Source organism: Lactuca virosa, chromosome 8 (assembly GCF_052849685.1).
Source record: "Lactuca virosa cultivar CGN04683 chromosome 8, Lactuca_virosa_CGN04683_v6, whole genome shotgun sequence".
Taxonomy (NCBI): Eukaryota; Viridiplantae; Streptophyta; class Magnoliopsida; order Asterales; family Asteraceae; genus Lactuca; species Lactuca virosa.
Window position 1 is genome coordinate 185387278 of NC_136433.1, and position 21934 is coordinate 185409211.

Sequence of the window (21934 nt, forward strand, 5' to 3'; positions counted from 1 at the left end):
GTAATTTACATGTGAATCCCATTTGATTCATATGTGAATTCCATGTGATTTACATTTGAATCGCATATAATTCATGTGTGAATTACATGTTATTTACATGTGGATCACATGTAATTCATATGTGATTCATTGGTGATTCATATGTGAATTACATGTGATTTACATGTAATTCATATGTGATTCACGTGTGATGTACATATGAATTACATGTGATTCATATGTGAATGTGAATCACATGTAATTCATATGTGATTCACATATGATTTATGTAAATCACATGTAATTCATATGTGATTCACATGTGATTTACATGTGAATTATATGTAATTCATATGTGATTTCATCAGTTCATCAAATTGCTCTCTGATTAAATCCATTAACTATACCAAGAAATCAATTACTTATTAATGATCTTTTTACAACTACATAGTTGGTGTCTTCATCATGGACCAAGACTCTAATATATTGTTAAAGAACTCTTTCCACCTAATAAATCAATTGCAATGGAATGCATCATTGTTTGGCATCATTTATATCACCAAATCTCTTTATTTATCATCATTTTCTATATAAAATTTTTGATATTATGTGAGAATTTACATGAAATCCAAGAAATCTGCAATTGTAGAAAGCTCTCAGCTATAAATTGATAGAAACCATAATGGAAAAGTTGGTAAGAATAACTAAACAAACAAATTAAGGCAAGTTTGATCTTTTTCATTGAAGTTATGGAAGAAGAAGAAGTAACACCTCTTGAGCATTGTTTTCAAATCATGTATATAACAGTATGCAGGAGCCATACATTTTACCATCTCTTCTGATAATATGTTGGGGCACTCGTAAAGATGCTCTTTTAACCTTAAATTGTAAACAAAGTTTCTTCCTGGCTAAATGCAGGTTTCCTTTGGTCTACTATTCAAAGATACATGAGTTAGCTATAGGTAGTTAATTATTAGCAAAAAGGTAAAGAGGATAAAAAAATCATACATTCATTTCATTATCATATGAAAATGCAGTCTCAGAACAATTGTTGGCTTTGCTATGCCTTATCTTGGACTGCAATAAGCTTCTTTTCCCAGCATTCATGGTGGAAAGAGCATAAAAGTTTCGGAAAAGGAAGCTTTTTGAAGAACAAAATGTTTTGGAGATAATAGTGGGATGTTGCTTCCTTGAATTTGATATTTAATCCTTCTTCATTGCATGTGTAGGAGAAGTCTGGACTAAAGTTTGTTTGGAAGATACACATTGTTCAAAAATGGACCTATATAGAGACAGAACATGTTGTTCTCCATTCACAACCTCTTCCTCAACTAATTCAACCTCAACAATTAACCCCTTTGTCTAAATAAACAAAACACTTAGTACTTGAGGTGAAAATAATTATCAATGAAGAATTGAATGTGTACATTGTAGAATCAAGTCGTTTCAGATGAATAGAAATTGCAAATTAGGAAGTATCAGATTCCATTTGTAGAGTCAAGCTGTTTTCAAATAATTAGTAGCAAAATTATAATAGAAACACTTTGTTTCAATATTCGATTCATTAATTTGTGCAAAATGAAGCCCTAATTTGTTAGCATAAAACTAATCAGATGATCACTTTGAAGGGTTTTATAGGTTAAAAAATTACATATGAAATGAAAATCTTAACCCTTAAGTTCGCATGCAACCTATAAAGGATCTATTTTTTCTTTAATTGATAGCAATAAACTATTGAACATCAAGAACCCTAAAGGAACCCTATAATAATCAAAATATATACAGAATTAGGTTTTACATACCTTTTGATTATTATAGAAAATAACCAAACAAAGTTCCTTCTTGAAAGCCTTGGAGAGCAAGCACCAAAATTTTAGTACCTCTAATGGTTTGTACTTAAACCCTAGAAATTAAAAGACTTGAGGAGAGAGAAGAAGGGGGAGAAAATCGTCTATTCTCTTGGAAATAGGAGTGGATGAAAATGAGGCACCCAAAGGCCCTATTTATAGCTGATAGGAAAACCCTGGAAACCTTAATCTTGAATAAAATAATAATATCTCAAATTCAAGAAGTTATTCAGTATCCTTATCTTCAGGATGCTTCCAGAAACCCTAATTAGGCTCCTCCAAACCCGTCTACCTATGGAAGGTTCTGGAGGCCTTCATTTTTTCAACTTTTAAACAATTACATCGTAAGTCCTTGCACCTTTAATTAATCCAATTAATCCTAAAATTAATTTTAATTAATTTCTTATTAATTCTTAATTAAATAATACCATTTCTAATTAATATATTAATCACATAATATATTAACAAATTATTTATTGCTATTTATTAATCATATAGTAAATCAATAAATCAATCTCTCACTCCAAAAGTCATTCTACCTAATTACTAGTTATGAGGGCAACCCAAAAAGGATTTTGCTTTTAATTCATGTATATACCAATTTAGTTATGATCTTAGACACTTTAATCCAACATAATTATCGATAGAAACATAAAATATGGTTAATCAAAGGCTTATCGTTGCTAATTTAAGGAAGAATACATACCTTGTGATGCTCAATTTTGGTGATGGAGTTGTACCAGTTGATAACAATGAGTTCATGGTACATTCCGGTGTTGGTGATGAGATTTTTCCTCTTTGGTATGTGGATCGGCTGCAAATAAATAATGAACTTTGTTGCCTCTTTCATCATCGTTTATCTCCTTCGTCTAAGAAACCATATTATCAGCATATGACGACGCAAAACGTGGTTTGGTGTGGGGTAGGATCGGAGGTGTAACACCTCAATTTCCACAACCACCAAAAGAGAACGACAATTATAGAGCCGGAAACTCATATCTGACTTCATAAAGGTGAATTGGAGTTATGACTTCAACTCCTCAGGGGGCAACTAGCGGATCCCGTAACTGATGATGTTAGGATGTAAAGTGGATACCTAGTAAAACCAAAATCACACATGTAACACAGTAAATTTTCAAACAAATTTTTCATTTTAAAAATCACATAATTCTCATTAGCACAAACACCAAAAATCCCCACAATATCAAGTTATCAAAAACACATGTTCAAAAATTGTTTATAACACAATCCAGGATCCTCCAAACATATCTCCAACTTGTGTGTGTGTACAATCAAGTCGGTGCCTTCCCGTGATCCTGAGAAGTACCTGAAACACATAACACGGTAAGCACGAAGCTTAGTAAGTTACCCAAATACCACACATAACTCATTAGCCTCTCATGGCTATACTCAAATAAGACCCTCCGGTCAATGTGTCTCAGTGGAACCCTCCGGTCCCACAACTCGGGTGGACCCTCCGGTCCTAACTCAGTAAGCTCAGAATAATACACAACATAAATCACAAAAACATAATGCAGGATATCACAATACTCAATATAAACACATAAGACCCTCCGGTCACACACAAAGTTACCACTCTAGGTAAGTATAGTGGGAAGACTCGCCTCGTCAACAAGCAAGGAAACTGAATACCCCTCGAACAGTCTAATCCCCGCCTACATGTAATAAGCATCTCTAATTAACACTTAGAGATCACAACTCTAAATAAACTCAAGATAGACCTGACTCGCCGAGTGCATCTATGTGCCTCGTCGAGTCCCCTTGTTTCCTCTGAGATGTCGCAAAAACCCGACTTAACCCGTCGATTTGTCTCATCAACTCGCCGAGTTACCCATGTCCAGACTCAACGGGGAAAACCCTATCCGACTCGTCGAGTCAGATCATTGACTCGACGAGTCCATTCAGTATGTATTCCCATTCAGACGTTTTAAGGCAGGTCCACCACTCCAAACTCTAGATCTAATCTCCCAAGGCTCTAATGTCACGTAAAGCTTGGATCTTTACGTTCATGCATGGCATATTTGCTCCATAATGCCAATACAAGCTCCAACAAGGGTTTGGTGCTCATAGGCTTGCCTCTAGCTCCATAAAGCTTAGGCCTTTGGACTCACAAAACCTCCTACAATCCAGATCTGAGGTTTCAACCTCAAGATATGCTCAAGGGACTCAATAACACAAGAAGGATGGGGAAAAGCCCTAGAACTCCCCAAACTAAGATCTCACAAGAAAAATGATCAATATAGCATCTTTTTACCTTAAACAGAAGCTATCCACTGAGAACCTCTAAATCCAAACGTCCCTCTTTGCTCCAAGCCTTAATGCTTTCCTCTTCTTCTCTCAAGGTGCACCAAAATACTCAAGATAGCCTCTCCTTCTCACACAACAAGCTAAAACTCGATTAGGGTTCTTCACAGTACTCAAGGTTGATGAGGGAGGCGGAAATAAGGGCTTAAGGCCCTTTAAATAGGACATAAACCCGGAGATTTAGGGTTTCCTCACATAGCACCAACTCGGCGAGTTGGCTCTCTAACTCGTCGAGTTGGTTATTAAACCCACTTGGCCAATTCGACTCTACTCGACGAGTTGGGGCACCCACTCATCGAGTCGCTCAGTTAACTTGAAAATAAATGTGTATAAATGTTATACCTGGGAGTCGGGATGTTACAACACAAGACACATTATTTACGTGGTTCAGTTAAGGTGACCTACGTCCACGGGAAGGAGGGGAGTATTATTTATTTCATAGCTCTCAAACAGAAGTTACAAGTATAATTTTCACAGAGATTCGTCTAACACTCTAGAATTCAAGATACAAAATGACCTAGCATGCATCCCTATTTATACTTGAGGGATCAGATCTAAAACCCTAATGGGTCAAGCCCATTGGCCCATAGGCCCATGAATGGTGACAATCAATCATATTCCGCCATGTAGATTCTTCTAGAACATTCTTCCATGTCATACAACCCATGAGCATCAGCAACACACATAATGGACCACCTTGACCATAGTGGAGCAACATGATGCACAGGTGGCGCATCATGAACACTAATGGTCCAACATCCATCATGGTAGCACAACATGGTGTATTTCTTAAGCATGATCATCTTCTAAGCATACGTGGATCAACATGGCACAACAAAGGAATCGAGATGGTGTATCATGTACCAAGATGGTCCATGATGGCGCAACATCTTCTCCATGGCGCAACATCTCACCAAGATGGCGCAACATCCTTCTCCCGATGCAACGTCTCATAGATGTGGCAGAACATCTTCTTGGATCAACATCTCCTTGACTCAACATCACCTTGGCTCAACATCTTCATGGATCAACATCACCTTGGCTCAACATCGCCTTGGCTCAACATCTTCATGGCTCAACATGTTGGACCATGTTACTCCATGTTGCTCCAAGTTGCTCCAAACCGCCTTTTGGAAGATATGTTCCTTTGTCACTTGATCCGTTCCTTTGTCTGATGATACATTCCTTTCTCAGAAGTCATGTTCCTTTTTCACATGCTCCATGAACCTCAAGTGCTCCATTGAGTTCTAAGTGCTCCATTGAACCCAATTACTCTATAAGAATGCTCCAAATACTTAAGTCACATTTAATAATTGAATCAACGACGACAATGAAGGACAAACTCTGATGGCGAAAAGTGGAGAATGAAGATGTGTTTGTATGTGTGTGTGTGTGTGAGAGAGACAGAGAGAGAAAGAAAGAAAGAAAGAAAGAAAGAAAGAGGGATGATGAGACGATGGGAGAATTTAGGAGAAAAAAGGCATCGATTGATTTGGTGGAAATGATCTGATTTCAGTACCATAAATGCTCGTCGATTAAATTGAATACCATAACACCGTCTTTAGCTTTTCCAATTATTTACAAAAATGCAATAAATCATCTTGACATTATATTATTTTTATCTAATGGCTATTGTTTGGTTCTTGTATTGTCGGGAAACTATAGGCTCTCTCTCTCTCTCTCTCTCTCTCTCTCTCTCTCTCTCTATATATATATATATATATATATATATATATATATATATATATATATATATATATATATATATATATATATATATATATATATATATATATATATATATATACACTGTAAAAATTAATGTTCTAAAATGAAAACGATGAAATGAAAAGTTATTTTAAAATTAATGCTTCCGAAAATTATGTATACATGCCACGGAAGGAAAAAAAAATTATTATTTTTAGTTACCCCCTAAACGCTAGCATTATATTTAGTTAGTTTTGTTTTGGGATAATGACTTAAAAGGGTAATATATTTTTCGATTTGTACACATTTGGTCATTGAGTTTTTTTTTCGTCCACATTTACCCCTTCAACTTGTTAAACTGTATACATTCAGTCCTTATGACCGGCTACTCCAGGTTACCCGGTAAAAATGACTTAATAGGGTAATATATTTCTCACTTTGTACACATTTAGTCCTTAATATTTTTGTACACATTTAGTCCTTTTTTTTTTTTGCAAATTAAGTCATTTTTTTGTACTCATTTAGTACTTATGAATGATTTTTTAGTTTGATCTCACAAAATATTACGTAGGACATTCATTAATGAGGTGTATGTGGCTTTTGATGCTTATATCCATCGCGATCTCGACTATTTGGTTGCTTAGGTCATGTGTTCTGAACGTCATAACTTCTTCATATGATCTCGGATTTTAACGATTTTACATGCGTTCGTATTTTAGTCTACTACAACTTTCATTTAGATTACTCCCATTAAAAAATAATATATTTTTACTTACCATTTTTATATCCATACCCGGTGGCGGATTTAGTATGGTCCCGGTGTTGCACCGAAAACACCTATTTTTTCTGTTCGAAGTGGAAAAAATTTCGCTTTATTTTTACGCTTATACCGATTTTCCATGTATCAGCAACACCTATTTCATCTTGGCAACACCTACTATGTATTACTGCGTCTTCCCCTGTCCATACGTTTTTTATGAATTCAATTATTTATGTTTTTTATAAAATCGTTAGTAAAAATATATTACATTTTAACGGGGGTAATCTTAATGAAAGTTGTAGTAGACTCAAAAAATGAACAATGTGGATAAAGATCCCTAAAATCTGATATCGTATGAAGAAGTTACGATGTTCAAAATACAAGACCTAAGCCAAACCACAAGACTTACGCAACCAAGCAGTCGAGATCGCATTTGACATAAGCATCAACAACCCCAAGCACCTCATCAATGATTGTCTCACGTAAGATGTCGTGAAAAAACCTAAAGAAATCATTCATAAGTACCGAATGAGTACAAAAAATGATTTATTTTGAAACAAAAAGAAATTTTAATGACTAAATATGTACAAAATGAAAAATATATTACCCTATCAAGTCATTTTTCCCGGCTAACCTGGAGTAACAGGTCATAACTACTGAATGTGTACAGTTTAACAAGTTTAAGGGGTAAATGTGGACGAAAAAAAAACTCAGTGACCAAATGTGTACAAATCGAATAATATGTTACCCTTTTAAGTCATTATCCCTTTTGTTTTTTATTTGTAAAAAATAATTTAGAAAAAAAACGGTTATGGATTTAAAAATTTAAATTAAATTCCAAAATTAATGGTTTATTTTGTAAATAATAAAAACAACATGGTAATAAGAAACAACACCCTTCGTTCATTTTGACAAAAAATAAAAGTCAAAATTGAATTGATTTTTCCCATTTTGCACAGTAGCTCGCGTTGACTTTTTGGTTACTTATCACAGACGAGACTAACATCTACCAAAGTCATTGACTCCACCTCCGCCTCTGGTCTCTAGTCGACGACACCGACAAAGCGTCCTCCTCCGGCCTCCAGCAGCCTCCGCCTCCCCCTTCTTTCACGTTGTTTACAGGTGAGTCTTTGGGTGTAGTTGATTGATTCGTTGATTAATTGTTGTGTTGAAGACAATGTCTTCTTTGTTTACGACATATTGATTCACAGATTTAATCTATATCTATTGTAGAAGTAATCAAATCATTTAAACCTTCATTATCTTAATTCTCAATTGAGATGCTCTTTGTGTTGAAATCATTTGTTGCTTAATCCTCAATTGAGATTGAGACTCTGTAATTATCCCATGTCTGTCAATAACTTTTAACTTTGTGAGCACTACTATAATATAATACTCTATCTTGAACTTAAATAGTTCCGCTTAACTTGTGCTTAGGTTCCCATTTGTTATTCAATTGACAGAGGTTGAAGAGAGTTAAGTTATATAATGTCTCTCATGGAAGGTGTACAACACTTAAAAATTCCACTCGAAGACATAAAATTGGCCACCAATAACTTTGGCGATGATAATTTCATTGCAAGAGGTGGATTTGGGAAAGTCTACAAAGGCGAAATCACCCTATCTGGACAGCCTATCACCGTTGCTATAAAGAGGTTGGACCGCTCATTGGGACAAGGAGACCGAGAGTTCTTGATGGAAATTCAGATGCTTTCACGCTATAAACACAAAAACCTCATCTCTCTTATTGGGTTTTGTGATGAAGGTAAAGAAAATATCCTCGTATATAAGCATGCAAAAAATGGAAGCCTTGATAGATATATAAGCGACTCCAACCTCTTCTGGATACAACGTCTCCAAATAAGCCTAGGGCCGGCCCAACTACATGAGCAAGTTGGGCTTAAGACCAGGCATCAAAAAAATGGGGGCATATTTTCTATATATATATATATATATATATATATATATATATATAAATATATATATATATAATTTAGGCCCAAAAATCTAGTCCAATTACTCCGCTCCAAAAATTAACAGCGATTGGCAACATTGGGGCATCCGATTCTTGAGCGCGAACTGTGAACTGTGAGAACGCAATCGTCAATCGTCAAATGAAAAAGCTAAAAATTTTGAAAATCGGACATTGGGGAGATCGAGGAGTCGACGAACGTTCAAATCGACTGAAGTATTTGTTCTGTGGTATGATTTGACGATTCCCATTCCTTCCTCTCAATTTCTTATTCAATCTTCTCTAAAACTGATAGTCTGATGCATTCAATCGATCTTCATCTCTGATTCTTGATTTCTAATGACCTGAGTTCGAAGACATCAAACACAACCCGAAGACTGGAGAAATCAAACACAACCCGGAGACTGGAGACCTGATTGCCGATTTCTATTCTCATCCACTCGATTTTTGGGTGAGTTTTCTTCAATTGATTGTGATTTTGCTCGATTTTTGGGTGAATTTTCTTCAATTGATTGTGATTTTGCTAAATACATAAACTTGCTGCCATCAATCATCGGTTCTTTGTTCTTAATATGAGTAATTGATTATTGTGATTTGTTGTAGGAACGAAAGACCTGTGTGGTTTCTCGGTTTCTGAATTCTTTTCTCATCTTCTGCTCTTCAACTGATTAGGGTAAGTTTTCTATTTTTCTTCAAGTGATTTTTTTTTTATTTCTGTTTAAACACCAAACCTGTTGCATCAATCTATCACCTCTAAACTTGATGCCATCAATCATATGTTTGTTTTAGGATTCAGATCATTACCTGTTGGATTTTATCAATTGGATTACAATAAAAAAAAGTCATCTTTTGTTTCTGATACAAATTCGAGCATCAAATTCTGTTGTTTGGTATATGAGATTTATGGTTTACTTCAGGTATAGTTTCTGATTACTATGGTTTGTTTATGATACAAATTTGTGAATTACTTTTCTAAAGGTTTGTTCTTGTTTCTGTGATGTGAACCAGGACTTGGGAGGTTGATTTTTGTTTATTTTAGTCTCTTGAAAGGTATATATTTATTTCATTGTAGTTCTATTAGTCAGTAGTTGTTGAAAATAGATTTGTATTTCTGATTTTATGCTTTATTTTTCAGATTATAGACATCTTCAAAGTGGGAAATAAAAACGAAAACTTTGGTCAGGTTGTATCTTTCTTTGCTTAGCTTTTATAACTAGATTTATTAATTTTTTTTCTTTTCTTAGCTTTTATAACTAAATTTGCTGATTTTTAAACATGTTTCCCCGAAAACAACCATCGGGTGCTCAAAATAGAAAACGAAAAAGAAAAGAACAAGAAGAGGCTAATCAATTAAGAGGGTCTTTGAATAAATATTTTGTTAGAAATCAAAATTCTAATGATCTGGTTAATAATTTTAATGTTCCACCTAGTACTTCCAATGATTCGGTTGATATTTCCAATGATTTTGAAAAAAAAATGATTTTTTTGATAAAGATAAACCAAGTGATTTTAATATTTTTGATCCTAGAGTATGGGATGATTTAGATTCAAAATGAAAGATTTACTAATAGAAAAAGGGCCAAATAGAGAAGTTGATATCAACACAATTTTTCCAAAAGATTCACTTGGTAGACATTTTTCATTTGATTTTTTTATTCGGAAATTAAGAAATGGTGATTCTTTTGATAGAAAATGGTTAGTGTATTCAAAAGAACTTGATAAAGTTTTTTGTTTTTGTTGTAAGTTGTTTAAAACCGTTCGAACTAAAAGTAGTTTGGCAACCGAAGGAATTAAAGATTGGAAGCATCTTAGTGAAACATTAAAACAACATGAAAATAGTTCCGATCATATGGATAATTTAAGAACTTGGAATGAAATTCGAATTAGGTTAAATAAAAACGAAACAATTGACAAAGAAATTCAAGAAATGATAAAAAAAGATACCGAACATTGGAAAGAAGTTATGGTTAGAATTACTTCTGTTGTAAAATGTTTAGCAAAAAATAACTTGGCTTTTAGTGGTACAAATGAAAAAATTGATGAAAACTCAAATGGCAATTTTTTAAGTGTAATTGAATCGATTGCGGAGTGGGATCTGGTAATGAAAGAACATTTTCGAATGATTCAAGACAAAGAAACACATAATCATTATCTTAGTCATAAAATTCAAAATGAATTAATTGAAATGTTAGCATCCGAGGTAAAATGTGCAATTATTAAAAAAATCAAAAAGGCAAAATATTTGTCTATAATTCTTGATTGCACTCCGAATGCTAGTCACCAAGAACAAATGACTTTGATTATAAGATGTGTAGATTTGGAAAGTGTTCCATTAAAAGTTGAAGAGTTTTTTTTAGAGTTTTTAATTGTCGAAGATACATCCGGTCTAGGTCTTTTTAATGTTTTACAAGATGCCCTAAAATCTCTTGATTTGGATATTAATTATGTTCGTGGTCAAGGGTATGATAATGGGGCAAATATGAAAGGTAAACACCAAGGTGTTCAAAAACGATTGCTTGATATAAATAATATAGCTTTTTATATGCCTTGTGGATGTCATAGTTTAAATTTGGTTTTGTGTGATATGGCAAATTCTTGACAAAAGGCAAAAACTTTTTTTGGTACATGTCAAACGATTTATAATGTTTTTTCTAATTCAACCAAAAGATGAAGTGTTTTACTTGAGTTTATTGATGATCTAACACTTAAATCATTATCAGCTACTCGTTGGGAAAGTCATATTGAATGTGTTAAAGCAATAAAAACACAATTTTATCAAATAAGAAAAGCTTTAAAAAAATTATCTAAAATAAGTGATAATGGACAAGTGTGTAAAAATGCTGATTCACTAGTAAATGGTGAATTTTCTAGTTTTGAATTTATTATAAGTTTAGTTATATGGTATGATATTTTGTACAAAATTAATTTGGTAAGCAAAAACTTACAATCCAAATAAATGCTTCTTTATATTGCTGTAAAAAATTTAGAGGGGTTAATTAATTATTTTGAAGGATATAGGGAAAATGGGTTTGACTTTGCTATTAGTGAAGCAAAAGAAATAGCAAATAGTGTTAAAGTTAAGCCCGAATTTCCTAAAAAACGCAATAAAAAAAATATTTTGATGAAATTCCAAATACCGAAAGAGAACATCAATCTTCTCAAGAAGCATTTAAAAGAGATTATTTTTTTATTCTTGTTGATATTGTGACAACCATCAAATTTCGGTCAAGTCAAAGTCAAACAAAGTCAACTAGTCAAACCGGTCAACTCCATTAACCCTTGTATGATAGGGTTTACGTTATGTAATCACTGTACAATTCGCTATTTTAATGAGAAAACATCATTTGGAAAGTTCATGTGTTTGATTTTCCTTAGCCTTAACAGTGCTAAACAATGAACCAAAGCGATAAAACACTATTGCACAATCATCGGGATTGTGTAGGACACTAAATCATGGCTTAACGGGGTCTATGGACCTTGCGTTGCGAAGCCGGACACTCAAAAAGATCACAAACGAAACCTCTCTCAATCTCATTCAAACCCCACTCAAGATTACTTGATGCTAATAGGATCAAAACCCATACACTACGATATAAATTGACGTTAATAGCAACATAGTATAGTACAACGTTATAACTATAATCAAATTAAATTATGATACCATATTAAAATCAAATCAAAGTATAATGCTCTAATTAAATTAAAAGAAGCAAACTTGAATGCTATAATTAAACTTCAAATCAAAGTAGATTGTTATAATCAAATCATAACCTATCTTTTATAAAACTCCATTTTTATAAACTTTACATTAAATTTTATAAAACTCTATTTTTATAAACTTTACTTTAAATTTTATAAAACTCTTATATTAATTATGTAAAAGATGCTTGTGTTAGTGGGAAATTATGAAGACCACCAAAAGCAAAAAGATTATTCCCATGGTCTCCCACTCACACCTCCCATCCACTTTCCTTTCATTTTTCTCCCAACACATTATTCTCTTCACCACTTAAACCTTCTCTATTCTTTCTCTCACTCTCAATCTCGAAATTTCCTCCAAGAATACTCATATTCCATCCAAAAACAATCTATTATACTCAAATCTTCATCCCTCTTGAAGCATTCATCAAGGTATGTTGTTAAAAGTTTCAAATTCATACAAGAAACAAATTAAATCCACCAAAATATCTAAAACTCATTTTTTTCATAAACCTGATTTTTCTCAGAATACCATCAATAAAATAAGAAGTTCTGGAAATTTTCAGAAAATAACTTATTTTTATTGAATTATCATAATTATTTCAATAAAGTAGGGCAATAATTCACATAAAATACTTGTTGCATTCAATAAATTCTGAGAAAATTATGGGATGACATGTATACTGATTAAACATGATATATGAAGTTTCATGCATTTATATTACTGTTTACTATTATTTATGATTTTATTGATTAATTAATAATGAAATATATAAAAAATACTTCCCATAGTCACAAATATCTGAAACTTATACACTGAGCTCTATATCATGTTATAAAACTATGGTTAATTTTACAGATTTTTTGAGAATCATTTACTATTTTTCCCGAATTTTGTGTTGTTTAATCATTAAAATATTAAATAAATACTAAAACAGTTCAGAAAAATATACAAATTTTACAGTAATTCATATTGTATGAAATAATGATTTCCTAAAAATTTCATAATTTTTCAATACTGTTTACTATTTAAAACTATTTTCCTAAGTATTTAAGCATGTAAAAATGCATTTTAATGATTATTTCATATAAATAATTGTTAAAATCTGTAAATAATTATAATTGGGCAAGTTGTTATTTTAATAAGAAATTATTAAAATATGACCTAAATTGAAAATATAAATTAATTATGCAAAGTAAGTAATTCAATTTAAAATTCATTTAACAAATAAATACCTTAATATTATAATCAAAATGAATTATTGTTAATTCATTTAATATAAGAATACGTGTCTAATTATTTGTATTAATACTTCATTCTTGTTTAGCAGTTCCTAAACCAAAACTATTAATTATATTAGGTTCTACGCCATTTTGACCCGAATCGTCTATCGTACGACACACGCATTTCGTTTTGGGACTAAAGTGAGTAATCTACCCCATATTTTATAATTTTCAATACTTTTGGGGTGTATCATGTGGTTCTAATATGTTCCAACTTCATTTTATTTTTTTATCACAATTGAGACATTGTTGGGACATTTATACGTGAGTCATTAATTGTATAACTATTGTTTGTTTACGCTACATGTACTTGTAGTGCATTATCATTTTTAGTCTAATCTCCATAACTATGCCCGTATTCTTGAGGTACGTTATGGACAATAATAGCGCTATTGGGTTGACCACCCCGCCTTGGGACGCTAAGGTGATTGATCGCATGTGGTTGAGTGTGTATGATGATTAGATGCTCCATCCTATATATATATATATTTATATATATATATATATATATATATATATACATATGTATATATAGGGTGAGGACTTATTGTTGTTGTTATCATTTGTTAATCAATTTTTGATTTATAAACCGTTATCTCAAATACAATTGTTTGCCGACTTCAAAAGAAAACAAATTTCCAATTATAAAGGTTTCAACTTCACAATTTTCTCTACTAAAATTAGATTACTCACCAACTCTCGTAGTTGACCTGTTTTTACCCATGATGCAGATTTGAAGAATGAAGTTGATGAAAAATAGGTTGTGCCTTAGAAATCCACAAGACTATTTAAATTTGATGTAATAAATGTTGTTCATATTTGGATTTGTATTTGTATGTTGCGGCTCTTGTTTGCATACTTAGCACTTAATTGAATCTAATCATATTATAACATAGTTGTCATGAGACTTTGAACAATATATCACGCCTCGATCGATTCCGACAAGGATTGGGGTGTGACAGATTGGTATCAGAGCCCTTGACTATAGGGAATTAGGTTAATTGCCTTGACCTAGTCTATAGCCTCTAGGGTCCTCTCGTATGCTAGTTTATAAAATGCACACACAACTGCATGCAATTCGCACTTAGAAAATCCTAGGAATACCTTTGTGTGTTAATTGCTCCCTTATGTGCATACGTATTACTCCTGACACTTATATGTGTGCATACACTTGTGAATATTCTCCACTTTCTCTGAAAATCACACACATACTCAAGTTGTTTAACAAAATGTATATACATATATGTATTCCTTATAGCTCATAGAAATTCAAAGTCATCCACTCTAGTTGGGTAGGATCATAGTAATGGACGCGTAGTAACTGGAAGGGGGAGGTGCCGGTAGCCCGAAAGTCCTGACTAGGTAAGCATTCGTATACATCCCAATCAACCGAGGGACCAGTTTGCTTATCTGGGGACCAAAGGCGAGAGTTCCCAAACCTATAGGCCAAAACGCGTCATTCACATTACTTTTGAGCCATCAAAATACCCGACCTTATCAAACGTATCCGAAAGGATACACTCCAAAATGGCCAACTCATTGGACTATTAAGTTCCCTAATGGGCCTAGAAGTGGGAAAGAAATGTGAAAACTTAGTTTTGTGGGGGCCCACACAAGTGCTACATGTTTCACATTTAGTAACCATGGAAAGCCCAAAAGGTGCCCAACACTCCTAACCATGGCCCAACAAGTGTTTTACAATTATTTTACCCAACAATGTCTAAAAAAAAAAAAAAAAAAAAAAACTTTATTTCCCTAATCAATTTACAAATAACTCACAAGTCCATATGTGTGTTTCTCATAGTTGACATGTTCCTTGTTTGGTTGTGGACTTAGGGTAGACTCATTAGGATCAACAGTCTAATAAAATTTTAATTACACATAACTGGGGGCATGTCGAGTGAATCTTAGGAGTGGATCAGACATGGAACAAATCACAAGATTATAATCAAGTTATTCCTACTAAATTCATAAGTCTATTTATATAGACCTCTGGTATAGAGTCGTCAGCGTAGTCGTGTCGGCAATCTAGAATATAGCTAAATACATAATACAAACTATAATACCCAAATTATACAAAATTTTCTGCATAAAAAAAATCAATAGACAAACACAATGAAACTAAAAAATGTATCAATCTATCAAGAGAAAAACACATACAATGTAGATTAAAATCCACTAATTATAACAAAATGGCTAAAAGAAAAGGTAAGGACTAAGGATTGTTAAGTCCTCTCTTCTTATAAATAGCTTTGAAGCAAGCTTGTCTAAGCTTCTTTGTTCTTTCTGTCAATTCCATACCTGGCAATTTCTCCATCATCTTCTTGTGCCCTGCTAACGTCTCTACCTCCTCCTTTAATCCCAACTCCTATTTTTTTTAGGTAGATGCAATATATTTTTCGTGTGAGTTCATAAAATTTACAATGAGTTAAGTTTATGTAAATATAAATCAGAAATCATAGTAAAACAATTGATTCGATGTGGCATATGCCTAGGGCCTATGTTTATGTTATAAAGAAACTAATAATTAAAATTTTAGAAAATACCAAAACTACTTTGGTTACCAAGTGCATGCATACATGCATGAGTAATGTATATAAGGTTATTATCGTAGTTTACCTTGGCATTTTGAATGAGGGATTGAAGGCTCTTAAGTTTTCTATGAGGCCATCTGTTTATGTTTAGCTCTCTGCATCTTTTCTTCAACAATGTTGACCCTATCCCTAGTTCCTTTGCTGCCATGATTATCGGCATCTCAAAGTACTTCGCTATCTCTTCAAACTCCAATGGTCTCAATCTATTTGCCACCTTCCGGTCACCGTGATCAGTGGTGGCAGCACTAGAACTACCTATAGCCTCACCACCGGATTTACAATCTTCACTGAAACTAACCAATGGTAAATTACCATCCTCCCAACAATCCCATAAGCTGATATCTTCAAGGGGGTCTTCAAGGGGATCAAGATCATGAAACTCATTTCTAGAAATGATGTTTTGATCTTTGTTAAGTACCGTGGAAACATTCTGATCGAGCACTTCTTGCGATTTTTCCGACAACTCGAAATCCTGATGGTTGAGCAGGTCACCACTGCAAAAAAAAAAAAATCAAACCATGTTTTGATCAATATAAACAAAATCACTTTTCTGTGCGAAAGATGGTGTAATGAGTGACATTTATATATACCTGAACAGATCCTGATGATCAAAGTACTGAAACCGATCGAGGTCATCTATGGGGTTTTGATGATCTGCAGGCGGATCCATTTGTGAGGGAGAAGTTAAAGAGTCGCGGTAAGAATGTGCTGAATTATATAAGGGAAGTGGGAGAAGTAATAAATAACAAATAAAGAGGAAATGAATGGTATTTGAGCCGTTACCTTCTTCTGTGATGATTTATATAAGGTAAGTGGGAGGAGTAATAAATAAAAAAATAAAGAGGAAATGAATGGTCTTTGAGCCGTAACCTTCTTCTTCAATTCACACACATATACGTATATGTTGCTGCAAATTAGGACTTTTGTGCCTCATGCATTTAATGCATCACATGCCTACTGCATATTCTTGACTTTGAAGCTACATATTCTTGACTAATAAAACTTTATTTTTTTTTAACCCCTTAAATATCAGTACAAGCATCTAACATCGACATTTAAATTCTAAATTTCTTTTTATTACTAAAACTAGCATCTATTCAAGTCTATAAACCATGAATCTTGGGAACACGGCAAAACCCAAATAAGTCTTATCATCTATGTAAAAACTCAGGGTTTTTTACCAGTGAATCTATCAGTAGCGGAGCTTGAACAATTAACTTGGGGGAGGGGGGCCGAAAATATTATAAACTGAAATTAACAAAAAAAAAAAAAAAAAAAAAAAAAAAAAAAAATCAAAATCAAAATTAGAACAATAACCAATAACTCATTTAACAATAACCAAATCAATCTTTGTTGTCACTTTTCAGTTTTGTTAGAAGCTGACAAGCTGTTAAGCATAACCAAATCAATAACCAAATCTATAAGTTCATAACTTGTAAATCAAATTGGCAAATCGCCAAATCGCAAATGACAGCCAAATTAAAAGGAAACTCAGTAAGACAGTAGTAACGCATAAATAGGCAACAAATTGACAGAAAACAGCAGCAGCAGTGCAATACGCCAACACCAACAATCAACAATCTTACAATCAGAAAAGAAAGAACATCTGAACAGGATTTGGGTCTCGGGATTACATACCTGATTTCTGTGAAGTGTGAATGGGGACTTAGGCACTTGGCGATGGTGATTGGCGAGAGTGAGACCAAGCGACTGACTTGGCGAGACAGAGATAAACGAAAAGCAGGCGAGATAGGCAGCGAATTGGGAAAATGGGGATGAATCGATTTTGATTTCTTGATACCGCTTGGTCGCTTGGAGAATTGGGAGTATTGGACCATTCTGATTAGGAATCGGGAGGGGCCAAAGCCCAAGTTTGAAGATAGCAGGCTTATAACTATTTTATTTTAAACTACAATTCCTACTTCTAGCCCAATAAAACTACTCCCCTAGAATCTATGAGGGCTAGTGTAAACATTATGGTCATATATCATTAAGATTCTATGGACTTAGAATGTGTGATTCCGCCTCATTCCCTGTTCCTTGTTTAGTTGTGGGCTTAAGGCAGGGTCACCCATCCAAAATGCCCTTGCAATCTTAATGATATACGACTAGTTTACGTCAATCGACTATAAAAGAACTTGTAGGACTTATAATGCAAATTTCGTCAAAATTTGTTGAAACATTCGTAATGATGGAACTCGCTAACTACGTTATAAAATATTCATAGTGGTAATACCAAGGATAAAACAGGGAGTATAAAAGCACACATAGAATACTCTATCATCCCAAAACAATAAACTCCTTTTAAATTGACTCAGTTCAAGTTACAATAAGAAATTTCCAAGGTCATCATGTGACATCAGGAGGGTTGTTCCTCACCATAATCAATTTCTTGTACTACGAAAAGTTTTCCACATCTTTTTCCAAACTCTTGAAGTCCCAATCAAAATGCAAATTTCGGGACGAAATTCCCTCTAACGGGGGGATGATGTGACAACCATCAAATTTCGGTCAAGTCAAAGTCAAACAAAGTCAACTAGTCAAACCGGTCAACTCCATTAACCCTTGTATGATAGGGTTTACGTTATGTAATCACTGTACAATTCGCTATTTTAATGAGAAAACATCATTTGGAAAGTTCATGTGTTTGATTTTCCTTAGCCTTAACAGTGCTAAACAATGAACCAAAGCGATAAAACACTATTGCACAATCATCGGGATTGTGTAGGACACTAAATCATGGCTTAACGGGGTCTATGGACCTTGCGTTGCGAAGCCGGACACTCAAAAAGATCACAAACGAAACCTCTCTCAATCTCATTCAAACCCCACTCAAGATTACTTGATGCTAATAGGATCAAAACCCATACACTACGATATAAATTGACGTTAATAGCAACATAGTATAGTACAACGTTATAACTATAATCAAATTAAATTATGATACCATATTAAAATCAAATCAAAGTATAATGCTCTAATTAAATTAAAAGAAGCAAACTTGAATGCTATAATTAAACTTCAAATCAAAGTAGATTGTTATAATCAAATCATAACCTATCTTTTATAAAACTCCATTTTTATAAACTTTACATTAAATTTTATAAAACTCTATTTTTATAAACTTTACTTTAAATTTTATAAAACTCTTATATTAATTATGTAAAAGATGCTTGTGTTAGTGGGAAATTATGAAGACCACCAAAAGCAAAAAGATTATTCCCATGGTCTCCCACTCACACCTCCCATCCACTTTCCTTTCATTTTTCTCCCAACACATTATTCTCTTCACCACTTAAACCTTCTCTATTCTTTCTCTCACTCTCAATCTCGAAATTTCCTCCAAGAATACTCATATTCCATCCAAAAACAATCTATTATACTCAAATCTTCATCCCTCTTGAAGCATTCATCAAGGTATGTTGTTAAAAGTTTCAAATTCATACAAGAAACAAATTAAATCCACCAAAATATCTAAAACTCATTTTTTTCATAAACCTGATTTTTCTCAGAATACCATCAATAAAATAAGAAGTTCTGGAAATTTTCAGAAAATAACTTATTTTTATTGAATTATCATAATTATTTCAATAAAGTAGGGCAATAATTCACATAAAATACTTGTTGCATTCAATAAATTCTGAGAAAATTATGGGATGACATGTATACTGATTAAACATGATATATGAAGTTTCATGCATTTATATTACTGTTTACTATTATTTATGATTTTATTGATTAATTAATAATGAAATATATAAAAAATACTTCCCATAGTCACAAATATCTGAAACTTATACACTGAGCTCTATATCATGTTATAAAACTATGGTTAATTTTACAGATTTTTTGAGAATCATTTACTATTTTTCCCGAATTTTGTGTTGTTTAATCATTAAAATATTAAATAAATACTAAAACAGTTCAGAAAAATATACAAATTTTACAGTAATTCATATTGTATGAAATAATGATTTCCTAAAAATTTCATAATTTTTCAATACTGTTTACTATTTAAAACTATTTTCCTAAGTATTTAAGCATGTAAAAATGCATTTTAATGATTATTTCATATAAATAATTGTTAAAATCTGTAAATAATTATAATTGGGCAAGTTGTTATTTTAATAAGAAATTATTAAAATATGACCTAAATTGAAAATATAAATTAATTATGCAAAGTAAGTAATTCAATTTAAAATTCATTTAACAAATAAATACCTTAATATTATAATCAAAATGAATTATTGTTAATTCATTTAATATAAGAATACGTGTCTAATTATTTGTATTAATACTTCATTCTTGTTTAGCAGTTCCTAAACCAAAACTATTAATTATATTAGGTTCTACGCCATTTTGACCCGAATCGTCTATCGTACGACACACGCATTTCGTTTTGGGACTAAAGTGAGTAATCTACCCCATATTTTATAATTTTCAATACTTTTGGGGTGTATCATGTGGTTCTAATATGTTCCAACTTCATTTTATTTTTTTATCACAATTGAGACATTGTTGGGACATTTATACGTGAGTCATTAATTGTATAACTATTGTTTGTTTACGCTACATGTACTTGTAGTGCATTATCATTTTTAGTCTAATCTCCATAACTATGCCCGTATTCTTGAGGTACGTTATGGACAATAATAGCGCTATTGGGTTGACCACCCCGCCTTGGGACGCTAAGGTGATTGATCGCATGTGGTTGAGTGTGTATGATGATTAGATGCTCCATCCTATATATATATTTATATATATATATATATATATATATATATATATATATATATATATATATATATATATATATATATATACATATGTATATATAGGGTGAGGACTTATTGTTGTTGTTATCATTTGTTAATCAATTTTTGATTTATAAACCGTTATCTCAAATACAATTGTTTGCCGACTTCAAAAGAAAACAAATTTCCAATTATAAAGGTTTCAACTTCACAATTTTCTCTACTAAAATTAGATTACTCACCAACTCTCGTAGTTGACCTGTTTTTACCCATGATGCAGATTTGAAGAATGAAGTTGATGAAAAATAGGTTGTGCCTTAGAAATCCACAAGACTATTTAAATTTGATGTAATAAATGTTGTTCATATTTGGATTTGTATTTGTATGTTGCGGCTCTTGTTTGCATACTTAGCACTTAATTGAATCTAATCATATTATAACATAGTTGTCATGAGACTTTGAACAATATATCACGCCTCGATCGATTCCGACAAGGATCGGGGTGTGACAGATATGGCTCTTGTTCAATTGAAAAGTAGATTTGAACAAATGCAATATTTTGAATCGATATTTGGTTTTTTGTTTGATGGTTCCAAATTAGTTTCTTTAGTTGATGATGAATTAAAGAAATTTTGTTTAAATCTTGAGTCCAATTTGAAAAATGGTGAAGATTTATTGATGGAGATGGTTTATTCATTGAGTTAAAACTTTTGCAGAAAATGTTGTCGGATGAAGCATACAAAAGTCGAAGTCCTTGGACATCTATTCAAATAATGGAGTATGCAAGAAGAATGGATATGTTCCCTAATGTGTTGGTTGCATATAGGATATTATTGACGGTGCCGGTTACGGTTGCTTAAGCGGAAAGAAGTTTTTCAAAATTGAAGCTTTTGAAATCGTATCTCCGAAGTACCATGACTCAAGAAAGATTGAATGGATTAGCAATTTTAAGTATTGAAAGTGATTTTTTTTTAAAAATATTGATTATTGTAAAATAAGAGATGTTTTCGCTT

At 32.7% G+C, this 21934-nt stretch overlaps 1 protein-coding gene and 2 long non-coding RNA genes across 6 annotated transcripts; all 3 read left to right on the forward strand.

Annotated features, from left to right (window-relative positions):
• The first annotated feature begins 7654 nt into the window (after positions 1-7654).
• LOC145132964 (uncharacterized) lies at positions 7655-11851 on the forward strand. Of its 3 annotated transcripts, none has more exons than XM_079067920.1 (8): positions 7655-7740; positions 8056-8383; positions 8616-8820; positions 8940-9041; positions 9194-9263; positions 9380-9507; positions 9599-9640; positions 9726-11851. In XM_079067920.1, the coding sequence occupies exon 8, from the start codon at positions 10143-10145 to the stop codon at positions 11187-11189; it is 1047 nt and encodes a 348-aa protein (XP_078924046.1). In that variant the 5' UTR covers positions 7655-7740; positions 8056-8383; positions 8616-8820; positions 8940-9041; positions 9194-9263; positions 9380-9507; positions 9599-9640; positions 9726-10142; the 3' UTR covers positions 11190-11851. The 3 variants fall into 3 exon arrangements, with proteins under 3 accessions (XP_078924046.1, XP_078924048.1, XP_078924047.1); XM_079067922.1 differs by having other exon boundaries at positions 8947-9041; XM_079067921.1 differs by having other exon boundaries at positions 8082-8383.
• Positions 11852-12539: 688 nt separating this feature from the next.
• Positions 12540-14479, forward strand: LOC145134948 (uncharacterized). The gene is made up of 3 exons (XR_013719434.1): positions 12540-12721; positions 13651-13714; positions 14305-14479. It is a non-coding gene; the product is annotated as an uncharacterized LOC145134948 (long non-coding RNA).
• A 4923-nt stretch (positions 14480-19402) lies between these two features.
• Positions 19403-21880, forward strand: LOC145134376 (uncharacterized). Of its 2 annotated transcripts, none has more exons than XR_013719112.1 (3): positions 19403-19584; positions 20514-20577; positions 21202-21880. It is a non-coding gene; the product is annotated as an uncharacterized LOC145134376 (long non-coding RNA). The 2 variants fall into 2 exon arrangements; XR_013719113.1 differs by having other exon boundaries at positions 21638-21880.
• The last annotated feature ends 54 nt before the right edge of the window (positions 21881-21934 follow it).